This window comes from Cucurbita moschata, unplaced genomic scaffold (genome assembly GCF_002738365.1).
Source record: "Cucurbita moschata cultivar Rifu unplaced genomic scaffold, Cmos_1.0 Cmo_Scf00048, whole genome shotgun sequence".
NCBI classification, from domain to species: Eukaryota; Viridiplantae; Streptophyta; class Magnoliopsida; order Cucurbitales; family Cucurbitaceae; genus Cucurbita; species Cucurbita moschata.
The window spans coordinates 1373649-1389940 of record NW_019268564.1 but is presented as its reverse complement, the minus strand read 5'-3'; the positions used below and the strand labels follow the sequence as shown (position 1 = coordinate 1389940).

The 16292-nt window shown below is 35.6% G+C and overlaps 3 protein-coding genes across 3 annotated transcripts in view; all 3 read right to left on the bottom strand.

Moving 5' to 3' along the window:
- Positions 1-1128, bottom strand: part of LOC111435128 (protein DETOXIFICATION 45, chloroplastic-like) — a 7302-nt gene extending 6174 nt beyond the window's left edge. Inside the window, exon 1 of the mRNA XM_023072466.1 lies at positions 743-1128. Within this exon, the coding sequence (XP_022928234.1) occupies positions 743-1041 (299 nt within the window). The 5' untranslated portion in view covers positions 1042-1128. The remainder of the gene's footprint in view (positions 1-742) is intronic.
- Positions 1129-2196: 1068 nt separating this feature from the next.
- On the bottom strand, positions 2197-7528 carry LOC111435112 (protein DETOXIFICATION 45, chloroplastic-like). The gene is made up of 14 exons (XM_023072449.1): positions 7450-7528; positions 6930-7305; positions 6649-6791; positions 5897-6040; positions 5620-5789; positions 5324-5459; positions 5103-5199; positions 4927-5027; positions 4213-4376; positions 3570-3641; positions 3315-3431; positions 3128-3223; positions 2920-3041; positions 2197-2390 (listed from the first exon to the last, which is right to left on the bottom strand). Exons 1-14 carry the CDS (start codon positions 7511-7513, stop codon positions 2315-2317), a joined length of 1878 nt encoding a protein of 625 aa, XP_022928217.1. The 5' UTR covers positions 7514-7528; the 3' UTR covers positions 2197-2314.
- Positions 7529-9049: 1521 nt separating this feature from the next.
- LOC111435116 (lysM domain-containing GPI-anchored protein 2) lies at positions 9050-15505 on the bottom strand. The gene is made up of 4 exons (XM_023072452.1): positions 14603-15505; positions 10716-10836; positions 10229-10452; positions 9050-9468 (listed from the first exon to the last, which is right to left on the bottom strand). The coding sequence occupies exons 1-4, from the start codon at positions 15258-15260 to the stop codon at positions 9365-9367; spliced, it is 1107 nt and encodes a 368-aa protein (XP_022928220.1). The 5' UTR covers positions 15261-15505; the 3' UTR covers positions 9050-9364.
- Between the last annotated feature and the right edge of the window lie 787 nt (positions 15506-16292).

The window sequence follows — 16292 nt, the reverse complement described above, 5'->3', positions numbered from 1 at the left end:
TTTTTTTTTTTTTTTTTTTTTTTTTTTTTTTTTTTAATTCTTGTTCCATATTTATTTAAATATTTTTATTAAATTAATAAAAATACTTCTACTAAAATATTTTTAACATTTTAAAAGTTTTAATAATACACTGTGGGACAAAAAAAACTTTCAAAAATATATGTTTAACTTTCAAAATGGTTAAAAAATTAAAAAATATCTTTGAACTTCCGAAAATACCCTTTTCTTTTCTTTTTTTTTTTTGAAAACTTCAAAAACACTTTTTAAAACTTCTTAAGAACATCAAAAACAAAAAATACCTTTATCGTTAACATGGGAATGAAATTGTTAGTATCACATTTAAAAAATAATCATGAATTTTTTTAAATTTATAAGATGTAAATAGATTAGTTTCTGTGTTTGCGCTGATGTTAAGGAATGCTATTTTTAAATAAGTAGTATTTGTTAATTTTTTAAAATTTAAAAGTATTTTTAAAAATAATATAAAAATATCAAATCCATGGTCAAAATAAATTGCTTACCGTTTTCGGGTAAAATAGTCTTTTGATTTAATCATAGTTTAGCCTTAAAGTTATACCAAAAAAAGAAAAAGAAAAAGAAGAAAAAGAAAAGGGTATTTTCGGAAGTTCAAAGATATTTTTTTATTGTTTAAAGTTATAAATGTTGATGTAAACCTGGATAAAAAAAATTAAAAGAAATTTAAAAAATATTTAAATTAAAAATTAAGAATTTAAATTCTTACGCGGTGGCGCTGTTCCTCTCGCGGGAACTATCTTCTTCTTCTTCTTCGTAGAGACTGTCGCTGAACTGATTACTAATGGCATTCCGGCGGCCGGCGAATAGAGGGCCAATAAGATCCTTGTGAACTCCGGCAGACAACTTCCCGGTTCCGTTAGGTTTTTCCGAAATCGTACGACGAAATCGGGAACCGAAATCGACAGCATGTCTCGGGCCTAGAGCTAAGGAACAATCCAACATTCTTCTGCGATTTAGGGCTATTCGAGGAACTGTGAGCTCGGTGAAATGACAAGAAGCAGCCATTGATGATGTCGATTAATGGAAACTCTACGAAGGATTGATCGGTGGTTGAATGGAGAGGGAAATGGAATGGGATGTTTGAATGAGCTCAGAGAAACCATGCAATGGTGAAAGGAGTTGCTTGGTGCCACAAAGCCCCCCTTGATTTTTATAGGGTTCTGGAGGGACGGGCTATGTGGCAGCAAGTTCAATGAAACAGTAGAACTACAAAATTTGCTGACCTTCACTGAAAATGTTGGCAATTCCTAGTCTCCTCCATGACTTTGTTCCCTTTAATGGAAAAACGGACGGTCGTTTTCATTTTACTGACAACTATGGAATACTTTTTAATCAATAGTGTTGTATAACCGAAGTTGAGGTCGACACTTGAGATCGATGGTGTCACCCGAGACCGTCCTCCAAGAAACGGTTCCACAAGCTAACTAATGGATGAAAATGTTAAGTCGGTCAAAGATCCATTTGAGAAACAGTTCGATTGAGCAACTATCCAACTTTGTAACCATTTATCATACTTAACATGCTACGAGTATTACAATAAGATTGTACGATTTCTAAACCACCCTATAAGAATGACACTCACACGTTACTCTCTATCTATATTACTGTAACGACCCAGATCCATCGCTAGCAGATATTATCCTCTTTGGGCTTTCCCTCAAGGCTTTAAAATGCATCTGCTAAGAGAAGGTTTCCACACTCTTATAAATGATGGTTTGTTCTCCTCTCGACCAATGTGGGACATCACAATCCACCCCCCTCCACCCCCCTTCAAGGAACAGCGAGAAGGCTGGCACATCATCCGGTGTTTGGCTCTGATACCATTTGTAACGACCCAGATCTACCGCTAGCAGATATTGTCCTCTTTGGGCTTCCCCTCAAGGCTTTAAAATGCTCTATTGCTAGGGGAAGGTTTCCACACCCTTATAAATGGTAGTTTGTTCTCCTCCCCAACCAATGTGGGACATCACAATTACTAACTCGATGGCTAACTCGTGGGTGTATCATAGCGTAAGTGGGTTTGGCACTGGATCATCGTTTAACAACATGAATGGAGTTGAATTTGGTTAAATTACAAGTTTAACCTCTAAATCTCTTCCTACCAGGAATATATTGGAGATGAAAAGTTGTAATCAAGTTCCGATTTCAATCTGTTCTTAATGAAAGGACTCATTTTATTGATGGAAAAAATTGTGGGAACTACAACTTATAAGGCTATAGAATTAGAAAAGAGTCTAAACAGATGAACATTAAGAACTCTGAAATTGTAAGAAGAGAGCTATGGGGATGTTTGAACCTTGGTATTCTGGAGATCACTGTGCAGGAACCACCATGGACCGTTCTTGGAAAGTAATCTGCATAATCCAACAATAAATGGAAGTTATAAGCTATGCAGAGAATCATTGGAGAAGCAGATTCCCAGCTGAAAAGTACCCACCAGACAAAGAAACATACTTTCGAGCTAAATATGAAGGTAAATTAATCGTAGTTCTCAATAATTTCGTGGCACCCGGCGTGGCTGAACCATCTACAGTGGGTTTCTAATAGCTATCCAAAAACTACCCACCAGACAAAGAAACATACTTCCCAGCTAAATATGAAGCTAAATTAGTCTTAGTTCTCAATCATTTCGTGGCACTAGGCGTGGCTAAACCATCTACGATGGGTTTCTAATAGTGTGCCGAAGATGCCAAACAGGGAGTTTTCAATAAGGAAATTAAGAAACATCATTCAAAAGGCATCACTTCTCTAACAATCTTCAGGCAAATTCTACATTATCTCATTCATAATATTATAACACGTTTCGCCCGAGCCCTTTACGGGCTATGTCGCTCTAAAAATCATTCAGTTGAGAGAATGAAAGCAAAAAGTGTGAGACTCTACCTGAAAAAACCAGCAGCAGCACGTAGGCCCATAAAGAGGGACAAGCCCAACCACAACCCACGAAGACCCAAAACAGAAGAAGCATACACCAAAACGGAAGAAGAGATAGCCCCGACCACCATCTACAGTTCATTAACAATATCAATCAAGATCATATCTGCTAGAGAATGAATTTTCAGTCATGATTTCAATTAAAGAAACTGCTTACCATTGAGTACGCAGCATATGAGAAGTCTGAGACACCATAATGCAGACCATCAAAGACAAATGCCAGAGAATTCAAAGGTTGAGTGGCACTAACAAACTGTAGAAGTTTCATGAAACCAAAAAGTAGGAGGGTTCACAATTTATCACAGAAACACTTGAGAAATTAATAATAATTTCACTTAGCTTACCAAGACTCCAGTTCTAACAATTCCTAAAACATCCGAATCCTTGGTGAACAAGGTAGCAAGCGAACCGAAGGATAGCCCAAGAATTGCAAATAATATGGTACCTGCGAGCAATCCTATCTGTACGGTATAGACAAATTCATATGAAGCTCGATGTATATTTCACGGGTTATATATAGCTCAAAAACTTCTCATCGTACTAATTAAGAGTGAAGACAGGAAAGTGTAGAAATTCAAATCTGCACATAAAAATTCTACCTTCAAGGATAGGCTTGTCACTTCCTTTGCAGTCTTGTAATCACCTTTCGATACGGAGCTAGCAATCATAGCCTACCAAGATAGATAATTCGAAGATCAGAGAGAAAACAAATAAAGACATCATCGTTAGAAACCTCAAGGTCTAACATCACGATTAGGAGATAGGACGAAACCATAAATAAATTGGAACTTCATTACTTCAGTAACCAATTTTGTACTGTAGCTTTGTACTTAAGATAGAATTTCAGAAGGTTTTAACCTTGCATTTCATTCTCAGCTCAAAAGAATGCTTGCTTAGTTTTGCATGCTCTTAACAATACAATGGATTTTCTAATAAAATATGATAAGGGTATAAATAATGAAGGACGAGACAAATAAATGTACTTTTTTTATATCCGTGAGTGTCTGTGCTAGATTGCACACACCTCGACTATTTTCACAGGACTGACTAATCCTACTACATTTGGTTGCCAAGGTAACTCGTAGGATATTAAATCCTTAATCGCTGTCACCATGATATGTCCTTTGTTATTTACATGGCCCTTGACCACAAGGCCAACCCATGATAGTTAAATAGATGTTCTTAGTATTAGGATTTCTTATAAAGAGAATGAGCTAAAACGGAAAAAGAAGAAGTACGTACCTGACTTGAAGCACTAAGGGCATCAGTTAGAAGAGACACTGCTAACCATACTTGCATACATATTTGGTGTGCAGCCACAGCCACCGCACCTTGACGTGCAGCCATGGATGTACCCAACGTCATAGTAGTTAAAACAGAAAGAGTTCTTCCAAGAAGAAAACCACCTAATAGCAGACTCCAAATCATTATATTATAAAAAGTAAGAGATCTTGATCATATAACGTAGACAGAAAAACCATAAATATAGCATTGATCTAATTGCATAGGTTCCAGCTTTCATTGATTTTGATTAATGTGATATGTACGACTATTTTGAAGTTTACGAGACATGAATAATTCTAGAATATACAGAAAATTCAAATGATTCCTCCATCATGCATATAAGATATAACCAAAGTTTAATCAGTGGCTTTTAAGTCTATGGTTTCAGAGTTTGGCTTAATACCAATGACTATAAAGTGACGACTATTGATATTGTCGACAGAAATCTCGTGTTCGATAGCTTTTTTTTTTTTAATCCTTCTCAGAAGTTTGCAACAGACCTCTCTTCTAAACAGTGCTGTTATTAGTGAAGATGAGCAAACTGAAGCCATTGCTGGCCATTGCTTTGTGACTAAACCATAATGAAAAGATTACTCCCAGGAACATATAACACTAGTAATAATCAAATTTTTACAAGATATGAAGTAAAAGAAGATGAGAATCTGAGATTACCAGATTTCATGTATACACCAAATTGCAATGCACCGAACTTCGGCGGCAATAGTACAGCTCGTTTATTGAGAAACCATAACATCAAAAAGGCAATAACATATCTGAAACAAACACTGGATAAGTTTGGAGGCTATGATAAAGAATACAGGAAGAAGAGTTATTAGAAGGGAACATACTGAGACACAACGGTAGAAATTGCTGCTCCAGTTGCACCCAATTGAAAATAATAAATTAACAAGGGAAAAAGACAGACAGCTAGCAAATTTCCAATTCCTGTGAATCAAGAACAAAAATTTAAGCAGGAAGATGTAGTACAAAGAAAGAACATAAAAGAGAAAATGCTTAGAAATAAATTCCACCATTAACATAATTCTAGGTTTCATGACTAGATGCGTGCCTAGACAAAGAACAGGAGTTTTGGTCTCCTTGAAACCCCGAAAAACTCCTTGAAGGGTTAAATAAAGAACGACAGCAGGAGCACCAAGGGCACGAAGTGTAAGAAATTGTTGGGATGGAATGCGCAAGGACGACTCCTGTTAACAAAACAAACCAACATATTCATAAGATCATAGAGATAAAGAATCTTAATAAATTTACCCTATCTAATCATCTCCAACAATATGTCTATAACATAAGTGAGCATACGGAAACGTAAACGTAAATGTAAATCAGCTGGCTTCCAATTTTACTTACTGATGAAATACCCATGATGTTAAGAAACACTCCAGATCCAAAATACAACGCTAAAGCCTCAATAAGTCCAATCCCGACTGCCAACAATAGGGCAGTAGAAACTGAAGATAGCTGCTTTCTCTCAGATAACCGCGCAACTAGTTTCTCATCTGTACAGCCTTCTAAGGAATCTACTTGCATGAAAAATTCAAAATATAAGTTTGAAAGCAACTAGTTTTTCCATCAGTACAGCCTTTTAAGACAAAAATTTGTACAATCCAAAGGCCAAAAGAAGAACCTGATGAAGGATCTTCAATTGCATTCTTTGAAATATCCTCAGCAACAAAAGAAGTAGCTACACTCAGTAGAGGTATATTAAAAACCTTTGATATATAGTTAAATATGTTCATAGAAATGCCTGCTGAAGCCAACTCCAAGGCACCTGCACTTATGTTGAAAATGGACAAGTATGAAGAAATAGCATTTACTCACTTCAGCTGCTGACAGGAAGAAGTGCGGGAAAAAGATTAATACGACTTACACCCAATAAACAGGGACCGTCCCAACTGATTACAGAAGGATGTTAGCATCCAAGAATTCCCATTAAATTCATAGTCTAACAGCTTAATTGATGCAAAAGAAGACATCAGAAAGTCATCCGAAAACACACATGAACATGAATCAAGGTTTTCAAATAAAGGATCTCTACAGAAAATAAATTTAAATAACTTAGCCACTTCATACTAAGGTTGTCCATACAAATGTACAACTCCACAACCCAAAAATATGCAGTCCACTTCAAGCTAAGTTTGGGTCACAGTTATTCACAGTATTGAAATCAAAGAAAAAATCAAACCAAATGAAACACAGAAAATAAATGAACAAAATAAGAAGACTAACTTAAGCACAATTTGACTGATATATATATATATATATATCTACTGAAAAGAATCAATTAGGACAGGGTAATGGTGAAACAAAAGAATCAGGGAGTTGTTCTATAACATGGAAACTAAAAGTAAAGAATATTGGCCATTTGAAGATACATGCCTAATCTTCCAATATAAGCAGTCTCCATAAGCTGTGCAAATGGTTCGATAGCTTGTCCAGCGATTGCAGGCACACATAGAGCTAAAAGCTCACGCTTAACATTCAGAGGCTGTTGCTGATATTGGGAAGGTTCTTTCCACTGCCTGCTTGGAAGTAAGAAAAGTCAACCATTTAAACAACCTGTCAAATTCCATAAGATACTTTCTAAAGCAACCGAAAAAGGAATGCTAAAGAACAATCTATGATAATTCAGCTAAGATGGAGGTATCTTGAATTCTTACACTGCACCATTCTGATCCCTTGAACTGGCATCATCTTCTTCTACATACAAACTTTCCTCCACTCCGGAGGAATCCACCCCATAATCTGAGCTCAACTGATTCCTAGCCACGATAAAACCGGAATTTCTTCGGTGTACAACAGGTGAAGTAAACAGATAATTGTGTCGAAAACTGGCGGATAAATGCCAATTTCCAACTCCATTTCGATTCTGTAAAACCTTCCTACTAATTTGAGAAGTAACTCGAACATCCCTACACTTCAATTTTAAAAATGACAATGTCTTGTCAGGAATTACTTGCTGTTTCCCTACTATTCTAGCCAAACCACTCGAAACTGTCCCGTCACTGACTTCACAAGCCATTTCCAATTTAAGGTCTGCAAATTCGCGCGTAAATGGTAAACGTAAGCAATAAGAAAACGCTTGAACGTAGAATTTATGAACAAACAAACAGAGATTAAAAAATAATAATAATAACTCTTGATGTTCATCCCATTTTCATAATCTACCCCACAACGAACCTAGTAAAATCCAGAGGCAAATAGAATTCGAATCAAGAAAAACAGAGCAAGAACTGCAAAACATAAAACAAAAACAAAAAAAAAAGTAAACCCACAACATGAAAACAGGATCAATGAAGATTAAGACAAGTACCCAACAGAAATGAGAAGGAAATGATTCAGAAACAAGAATTAACAAAGCATGAATATCCAGAAAGCCAACAGATCAAATATATGGTGTTGGGAGTACAGAAACACTTGCCTTGCCGATAGCCCAAATCGAGTTAGGGTTTCGGGAGGAGAATTCCAAGGAAGATGACGAAAACGAACACTGAATTTCAATCTGGAAGGGAAGCGCGAAGGCACAGAGGAATAAGAAAAATCGTGTCAAATGGGAAGAGAAGTGAAAGGAAAGCTCCAAAGTATGTCGAACGTATTAAAAAAATATTCGCACCGAACGGAGCCATCAAGATTAAAGTTCCTTTTTTTTTATAGTCCGAAAATTCCCTTAAAAAAATATATATATATATATATATTTTTTTTTTTTGTTACGATATTATATAAAAAAAATTTATTAATAAAATTTTGTTAAATTATAATTTAAATTTGAAACTTCTCAAATTTAAAAATATTTAATTAATTTTTATAATATTAAGACAATTTTGTTTATAATAAGACTCCAAATATTTTATTTTACATTTAATAAATTGGAAAGGTTTATGAAATGTTAGATATAACAAAAAAAAAAAAAAAAATTATTAAATACGAAATTTAAAGTTTAGAAATTTATTAGATATTTTAAATTTTATGAAATGTAGAATTTTAAAATGTAAGATTTTTAGATTTTAAGTGAATGGTCCGTTAAAATTTTTGAAGGAAGCAATATTCATTTGTAAAATTATTGGTTGAAAACGAAATGAAATTTTCATACTACAGATTCTACGAGATCCAAGAAGCCTTTACAATCATACTATAAAACAACCCTCGGGGTCGTATAAGTTGAGCCGATGAGTTTCAAGTTAGCTCGAGGCAACCTTGAGGTCGTAGAGTTAGTTGATGGTTCAAACTTTGAGGCCCTAACCTCAAGAACATCCCAACCTAAGCCAACTTCTATCGAACATGTGGTTGCATCTAGAACAGAAGTTGCCACTGCATTTGCTACTCTTACTCTTGCCAAGGGTTTGTATGACTCAACCATCTCGACATCGCCAAGTTTAAGTACATCTACGAGCGGAACAAGGTCTATTAGACCTATGCTCGAGAGGGGGATAAGACCATCAAGAGGATCTTTCTTTTGATTTCTCTAAAAAAATCTCGTACCAACGAAGAAAACTGTCCTGATTTATGTACTCATGAACACTCCCTTCCCTAACCAATGTGAAACTTTGCTAAAACTCGAGATTACACAAAACTAGTAAACTCATGCTACAAAACAACACAACCCCAAAAAGAGAACTTGAAGGATCATCTAACGTGCATAAAGGAACTTTGATCGAAATCGAGCAGCCAAGCCTCGAACGTTTTCGAATCAGGTATCAAGTTCACTGATACTTTCAACCTCACCTTATAAATTCAAGCAAGCAGTAGGAATTGTTCAGTCATTGTATCAGAAGCTAAGGTATGAAAACAAGGGAAAATCATCGTTCTTATTCCTGCAACAATCTCAGTGCACAATACAATACATTCATCAACACATTACAGATCAAAATCAAAATCATAATCAAATTCACAGCCAACTATGGATTCTAATCCAGTTCATCCTCATGATTTCTCGCCATGAACAGCCTTATTTCAACTCGATTTATTAACGCTTAACGAGAAAAAAAAAAGGAAACTAAAAGATGGCTATTTTATGATAAATACAGAACACCAAGAATCTACCTACATTATTATGATTATCTCTCTATGCCAACATACAAGAAGGAAATTATACTTCTTACTGAATGAGAAGGGAACCAAAGCTCAGCAGATGCATAAAGACGATGAGACCGACCAAATTCAGACCTTGTGAACCCGTCCTTGAAGCGCTGTTTGGATTATCTGCTCATACATGTTAGGAAACAGTCAGATTCTGGATGATGATTATAGTGAAGGAGGTGTTTAAACAAAGAATTGTGGGGCAAGGGGCTTGGTTTTCTATAGAGTTATCAGTTATCATATGAGCAGCCTAAAATATGTGTTTAGGGGGTGATGTCTAACCACTCAAGCCCACCGCTAGCAAATATTGTTCGCTTTGGCTCATTATGTATCACTGTCAGTCTCAAAATTTTAAAACGTGTTGCTAGGGAGAGGTTTCCACACCCTTATAATGAATGTTTTATTCTCCTCTCCAACCAACGTGGGATCTCACAATCCACTCCCCTTAGAGGCCCAACGAACGTGTTGCTACCACACCATCCGGTGACTGACTCTGATACCATTTGTAACAGTCCAAACCCACGGCTAGCAGATATTGTTCGCTTTGATTCGTTACGTATCACCGTCAACCTCACGGTTTTAAAACGCATCTGCTAGGAAGAGGTTTCTATACCCTTATAATGAATGTTTTGTTCTACTCTCCTACCAACATGGGATCAAAAGTGCTTCTCAGCCAAGACTAAAAGCACTCTACTAGTGTTTTCTCACAAAACACATAACAATGCTTCTAAGCTATTTAAAAAACAAACCACATGTAGTGTTCTTTTGACATTTTTAATGGTGCTTTCATGTTGCTCTCAGACATCCATAATAAAAGTAGTAAAAGTAGTTAAAATATCGTTTTGGTCCTTGTATTTTTAAACGACTTAAGTATGCAGCTCACCTTGAGGTCCACCTTCAGGTCCAGGGCAAGTGTTCAGAGTGGAAATATTTGTGAAGATGGTTTGTTTAGAGAAACCAGCATAGGCACATGTAGTGGTGCTGCAACCAGAAGCTGTTGAGTTACCAAGGAGCAAATTGCTACCTTCACATGGCATGGCTGGGCATGTCGACCAATTTGATGATTTCTGTGAGGGTGGCTTCAGCTGTGACGGCTTACAGTCAAGACTGACAAAAAAGAAAACCAGAAAAACGCATTCAGGATTGTTCGGAGGAAGCCTCACATTGGCTAATTTAGAGGAAGATCATCATGAGTTTATAAATAAGGAATACATCTCTGCCACGAGAGCTTATGCTCAAAGTGGACAGTATCATACTAATGTGGAGGGTTGTGTTCCAAACAAAAGGTAAGCTCACTAACTCGAGCTACCTTCAACTTAGAGCAAACAAATTCTCAATATAATAAGTTATTCGGTATTGGCACCACTTACATCATGTTTTTTGCAGCCTCACACTCGCACAATACGCAGTTGTTCGCTGTGTAATCGTACGTGCCATTGGGGAGGAGGAATGGGAAGTCTAAAGAGTCTTGCCTGATCACAGATGAACAAGCTGCAGATAGAATTCAGAACAGTTATCTTTTATGATAATGGCATTTGTTGAACAAAAATAAAGGAGCTTCAGGAATGATAATGATGAATTGACGAACGAAGCATATCTTCGTTGAACGGCTAGTCAGCTCGTAAGCATCTTTCAATCTCCGTCATTTAGACAATACAGTCTAGGATTAGATTGACAGAGTGAAAGTTAATAATAGTGTTTGTGTTATGAACGTTAACATTGAAGAGATGTTTGTCAAAATCACTAATTTTGTTAGTTCTAAAATCACTCTCAAACATGTCCAGAATTGTTAGGTTAGCTATTAGAAAACAAAAAATATTACCACTCAAAAAAGACGACATAGTGAGAACGTTCGAAGTTTAAAGAATAAGTTACTTATGGAAATCTTTGTGGTGTAACGACGAATCAAATCCAAATCTCTTCGTAAAGGTCATTATTCCTCTCGCGAGTTCGACATAACTACACAACGAACTAGCATGCTAAATGATCCAACCCGAACATGGAACAACAAAATGTAAAAACGTCCTCTATCATAGAATGGCTATCTCTCTAACGACATTCCTAGAAATATGATCAAAGTCAACAAACACATGCTTATACTTTCAATGAGTTCATCACTATGGCCCCAACAAGAAGAGCGCACCATCCTTGCAAATGCTCTATTTTTAACGATGTCTTTGTTGCTTGGATGAATAAGATATAGTAAATTAAACAACACAATTTCCAAATCCCTCCACCACTAAAAAAAATTCAAATCCATCCACCACTCCACTCTGTCTGTGATCAGTTGACTTCAAATTGTTTTTACCATCTTTGGGTTTTTTTTAGTTGACTTTGTTCAACTCTCTCTCTCTCTCTCTCTCTCTCCCCACTAACACAAAATACCAAAACTACCCTTCACCCACTTCTAATGGAGGACTTTCTCCCTTCCAAGAGCCAACCCAAGGGCGTGAAGACATCAGCAATATCAGGAAGCTACTCTCTCTCTCTCTCTCTCTCTACTAACACTAATACCAAAACTACCCTTGTCCCATTTCTAATGGAGGACTTTCTCCCCTCCAAGAGCCAACCCAAGGGGGTGAAGACATCAGCAATATGAGGAAGCCACTCCTCTCTCTCTCTACTACCACTAATACCAAAACTACCCTTCACCTTGTTAAACGTAGAATAGATATAGTAAGATAATTCAGTGATTTACTAGTTTGTTACTAAATCTATGATTTACTGGTTTATTATCAAATCTATGATTTCATGGTTTGCAAACCAAATCTATGATTTAGAATGTAATCTTCATTGTAGACATCTATAAATACATGAGGTCGTGACCCATACAAAACACAGTGCCATTCAACCTAACAACACAACAGCACAATTGTAATGGAGGATTTCTCCCTCCAAAAGCCAACCCAAGGTTCTCAAAACATCAGCAGTATCAGGAAGCCTCTCTCTCTCTATTAACACTAATACCAAAACTACCCTTCACCCAATTCTAATCGAGGATCCCGCCTCCAAGAGCCAACCCATGGGTGTGAAAGCATCAGCAATATCAGGAAGCCTCTCTCTCTCTCTCTCTCTCTCTCTCTCTCTCTACTAACACTAATACCAAAACTACCCTTCACCCATTTCTAATGGAGGACTTTCTCCCCTCCAAGAGTCAACCCAAGGGTGTGAAAATATCAGCAATGTCAGGAAGCCACTCTCTCTCCATTTTTTCATATAAAAAAATCTCAAAACCTATCAGTGTGCCATCAAGGTGTTTGCTAATATAAAACTACCAAACAGCGTATTATCTCAGACGTCAATATAATTTAGTACTCAAAAGTCAAGTCCAGTCATTTTCCCAAACGGAACAGGAGAACAACCAAATCCTTAATATCAGGATCAAACCATACAACCTTAAATCATTAAGGAATCTACAGACCACATATTAATAAAACAAAAATGTCTATAGGTTGACCAATGCACACACTTCGCAAAATAACAGCTTTNATATTTAAAAACTTGGATTAAAACCAAGGAAAAGTTCATATTCCTAAACAAAATTCAAACCAATATTCAAATCAATTGAATTTAATAATTTCAACAAAATCCTTCAAAAGGAAAAGGTAAAATGAGTAAATTAGAAATAAATTTAAATCTTAATAGCTTTAATATAATTTATATTTAATTTAAATTCACTCATAAACTTCTATAAATTTTGGCTAATAACAACCAATTTGAGATGGGTTGAACTTAAATAATTGAAAACTTTATAAACTAAGTTGATTAAATAATTGAAAACTTTATAAACTAAGTTGATTAAATAATTGAAAACTTTATAAACTAAGTTGATTCATAAGTTACTGTAAACTTTCGCTCATGATACAATTATACATATATTTATCTATATTTATTTATTTTTCATAAGTTTATTAATTATCCTCTAACTCTTAAAAAATAATTTTTATCTATTTAAAAGGTCATTTTATATATATATATATATATAGATAAGTTATAAATTTTAATTAAATATTTAAAAACCTAACCACTTTTATTTTCGAAAAATAGAGGGATAAATAAAGTAAATAAAGGTTATTTGAGAAATTTATAAACCAAACAACTCCAACTCCATTTAAAAAATAACCCAACCCATTCCAACCTACACACTCTAAATAGACAATGCAAACATGAACGAGAGTCACCTATGTAAAATTGAGATAAAATTACAAATTTAACCCTTGAATTTTCAATCGTCCAATTAATCATTAAGCTTTAATATTCTAAACTCCCTCCAATCCAAAACAAAATTGATAGTTTAATATTCTATCAAATATAAAATTTACTTAATATATAATAAATCTCTAAACTTCAAACAATATAATGAATATCAAAAAAGACCTAAAACAAAAATTAAAAGTTTAGATTTTTTTTCCCTACCGTTTTAAAATTTTAAAACTTATTTAACACAAAATTAAAAATTTAAACGAACCTAGAGATCATTAGCCACAATTATATCAAAGCCCAGCTTAAAAAAAAAAAAAAAAAATATATATATATATATATATATATATTATTCTCAACATTTTAACATGTTTAAAAAATCTCAAAAGGTAAAAAGAGTAAATTAGAAAAAAAAAATTAACTTATTTTTTTTAAAAATATATATATATAATTTATATTTATTAACAAATAACAACTTTTATTGATCCAAAAAAGCAACTTTTATTATTTCCATTTCATTTATAGAAGCATTTTAGAATTTTACAAAACAAAAATTAGGGTTTCAAAAAAAACTTTTTTAAATAGACATTAAAAAAAAGTTATGGAAAATTACTTAAAATAGAGTTTTATTTATTTATTTATTGATTTATGTATTTATTATTAATATTTAAGAATACGAGAAAAGACAAGAAGCAAAAGGACTAAAAAGTAAAATCAGTTTCTCTCTCTCTCTCTATCTCTATCTCTCCCTCTCTCTCTCTCTCTCTCTCTCTCTATCTCTATCTCTCCCTCTCTCTCTCTCTCTCTCTCTCTCTCTCTCTCTCTCTCTCTTCATTCAAATGGAAAAATCTTTCAGTTTAAACCCTAAATCATACTTGGAACTAACGATTATGGATTATCAATTGAAACCATCAGAAAACAAAAGCCAAATGGATGAAGAACTCGGCCAATTAAGCCCTAAATTTTTTCAGAGTGATGAGAAATTATGTAATCAGTTTCAGTTTCCACCTAAAATGGACGAGAAATTCAGAAATAAAATGAGGAAGATGAAATGAACCTTTGAGAGGAATATCAAGAACTTGAGAAGCTTTAAGATCTCTCGCATCTGCAATTCCATTCAGCTTCAAGATCGTCGCCTCCGATACATTAAACATTGTGGCAATCGCCGATACGGAGCTTCCAGGTTCCACCAAATGTCCGTAATGGGCGACTTTGTTCCCCTCCACATCGTCGCAGCTACACGGCAGAGGAATCCACAGCTCTTGCCCTACCTCAATTTTATTCGGATCAGGAATTCCATTTGCGGCCGCGATTTGCAGGGAAGTTACGAGTCTCGCGAAAGTGATTTCCGCGATTTTGTCGAGAGTATTTCCGCTCTGGACTTTGTAAATCGGACGCTTATCGGAGAGACCAATACCGTTTTCACACTTGCAATTGAACGGAATCTTGATCTTTTGAAACGCCGGTAAGGAAAAGCTTGACGAGGTGTTCATCGGAAGGTTGTTAGACCCTAGGAAGGAGAGGAGATGCTTGACATCGAAGAGTTTCATGACGTCTCCAACGGTGGTTGCGTTTGGCGGAATGTAGTCGATTAGAGAGCGGCATTTTGAGGTCGAGCTGCAGTTGAACCGCGGCGGTGGCTGAGCAACGCATACAGCGACGATGGCGGAGAAAACGATGACTCTGAAAAACATAGTTCCAGCTCCGGAAGCCATTAGCGTTCTCGTCCTCAAGTTGCAAGGTTCTGGTAGGATATTAATGGCGGATTGAAGCTGGGAGAAACGCGGTTTTCGAGTGGGAAAAGTCGAAGCAGACAACGAGGGAAATAGGTACTGGTCAAGCTTCAACGTGGGTAAACGGCATAGAATTTAGAGAGAGAAAATTAAATGGGGAATGGAGAGAGAAGCAGAAGCCGCCATTGAAGAGACTGAATGAAGCTTTTTATTGTTGCTGTGAGCAATTACGGAGAAATTGCATTACGACGAAAATTCTTTTCAAATTTCAAATAATGTCTTTTTAGGAAAATAATAATAATATTAATAATAATAATAAACAAAGTACGGATGTATTTATTAATATTTTATGATATCGACTTTCTATGAATAAATTTTTGGGGACAAATATTAATAAATTGGATAAACACAAGTTTAGTCGCTTTTAGCTTCATTTAATAATCATTTAATTTTTTTATATTTTAATTTATAATTTTTTTTATTGAAAAAAAGGGCAAAGAATAGTCAAGGCGGTTCACGGACGGAAGGGCTATTTAGTCTTTTCTGAAATTCGTCATTGCCACGTCACTCCCAAATAATTGATGACGTTTTCACTTCTTATTTTATTTGCACCATGGATGGATGGCGACCGCTAGTAACGCCAAAATCTACGGCTAGCAGATATTGTTCTTTTTGGGCTTTCTCTCAAGGTTTTAAAAGTTATCGGGAAGGTTTCCACACCCTTTATAAATCAAGTCATCTGTTAGGGGGAAGGTTTCCACACCCCTTATAAATCATGGTTTGTTCTCCTCCCATTGTCCTCTTTCGGCTTTCCTTTTTGGGCTTTCCTTCAAGGCTTTGGGTTTCCCGCCGCCTACTTGGGGAAGGTTTCCACTCCCATGCTTTGGACTTCTCATCGTCTGCTAGGGGAAGGTTTCCACACCCCTTATAAATTGTGGTTTGTTCTTCTCTCTAACCAATGTGGGACATCACAATCCACTCCCTTTGGGGCCCCGTCTTCACTCACACTCTTTC

Coding starts and splice junctions, on each gene's coding strand:
- LOC111435112 (XM_023072449.1), bottom strand. CDS start 7,513: ATGTTTTGCAGTTCTTGCTCTGTTTTTCTTGATTCGAATTCTATTTGC. Junction 4,377..4,926: donor TGGTGTATACATGAAATCTG/GTAATCTCAGAT, acceptor GTCTGCTATTAG/GTGGTTTTCTTCTTGGAAGA. Junction 3,642..4,212: donor CCCTTAGTGCTTCAAGTCAG/GTACGTACTTCT, acceptor CTATCTTGGTAG/GCTATGATTGCTAGCTCCGT.
- LOC111435116 (XM_023072452.1), bottom strand. CDS start 15,260: ATGGCTTCCGGAGCTGGAACTATGTTTTTCAGAGTCATCGTTTTCTCC. Junction 10,837..14,602: donor TCTTGATATTCCTCTCAAAG/GTTCATTTCATC, acceptor TTCTATCTGCAG/CTTGTTCATCTGTGATCAGG. Junction 9,469..10,228: donor ACCTGAAGGTGGACCTCAAG/GTGAGCTGCATA, acceptor ATGTATGAGCAG/ATAATCCAAACAGCGCTTCA.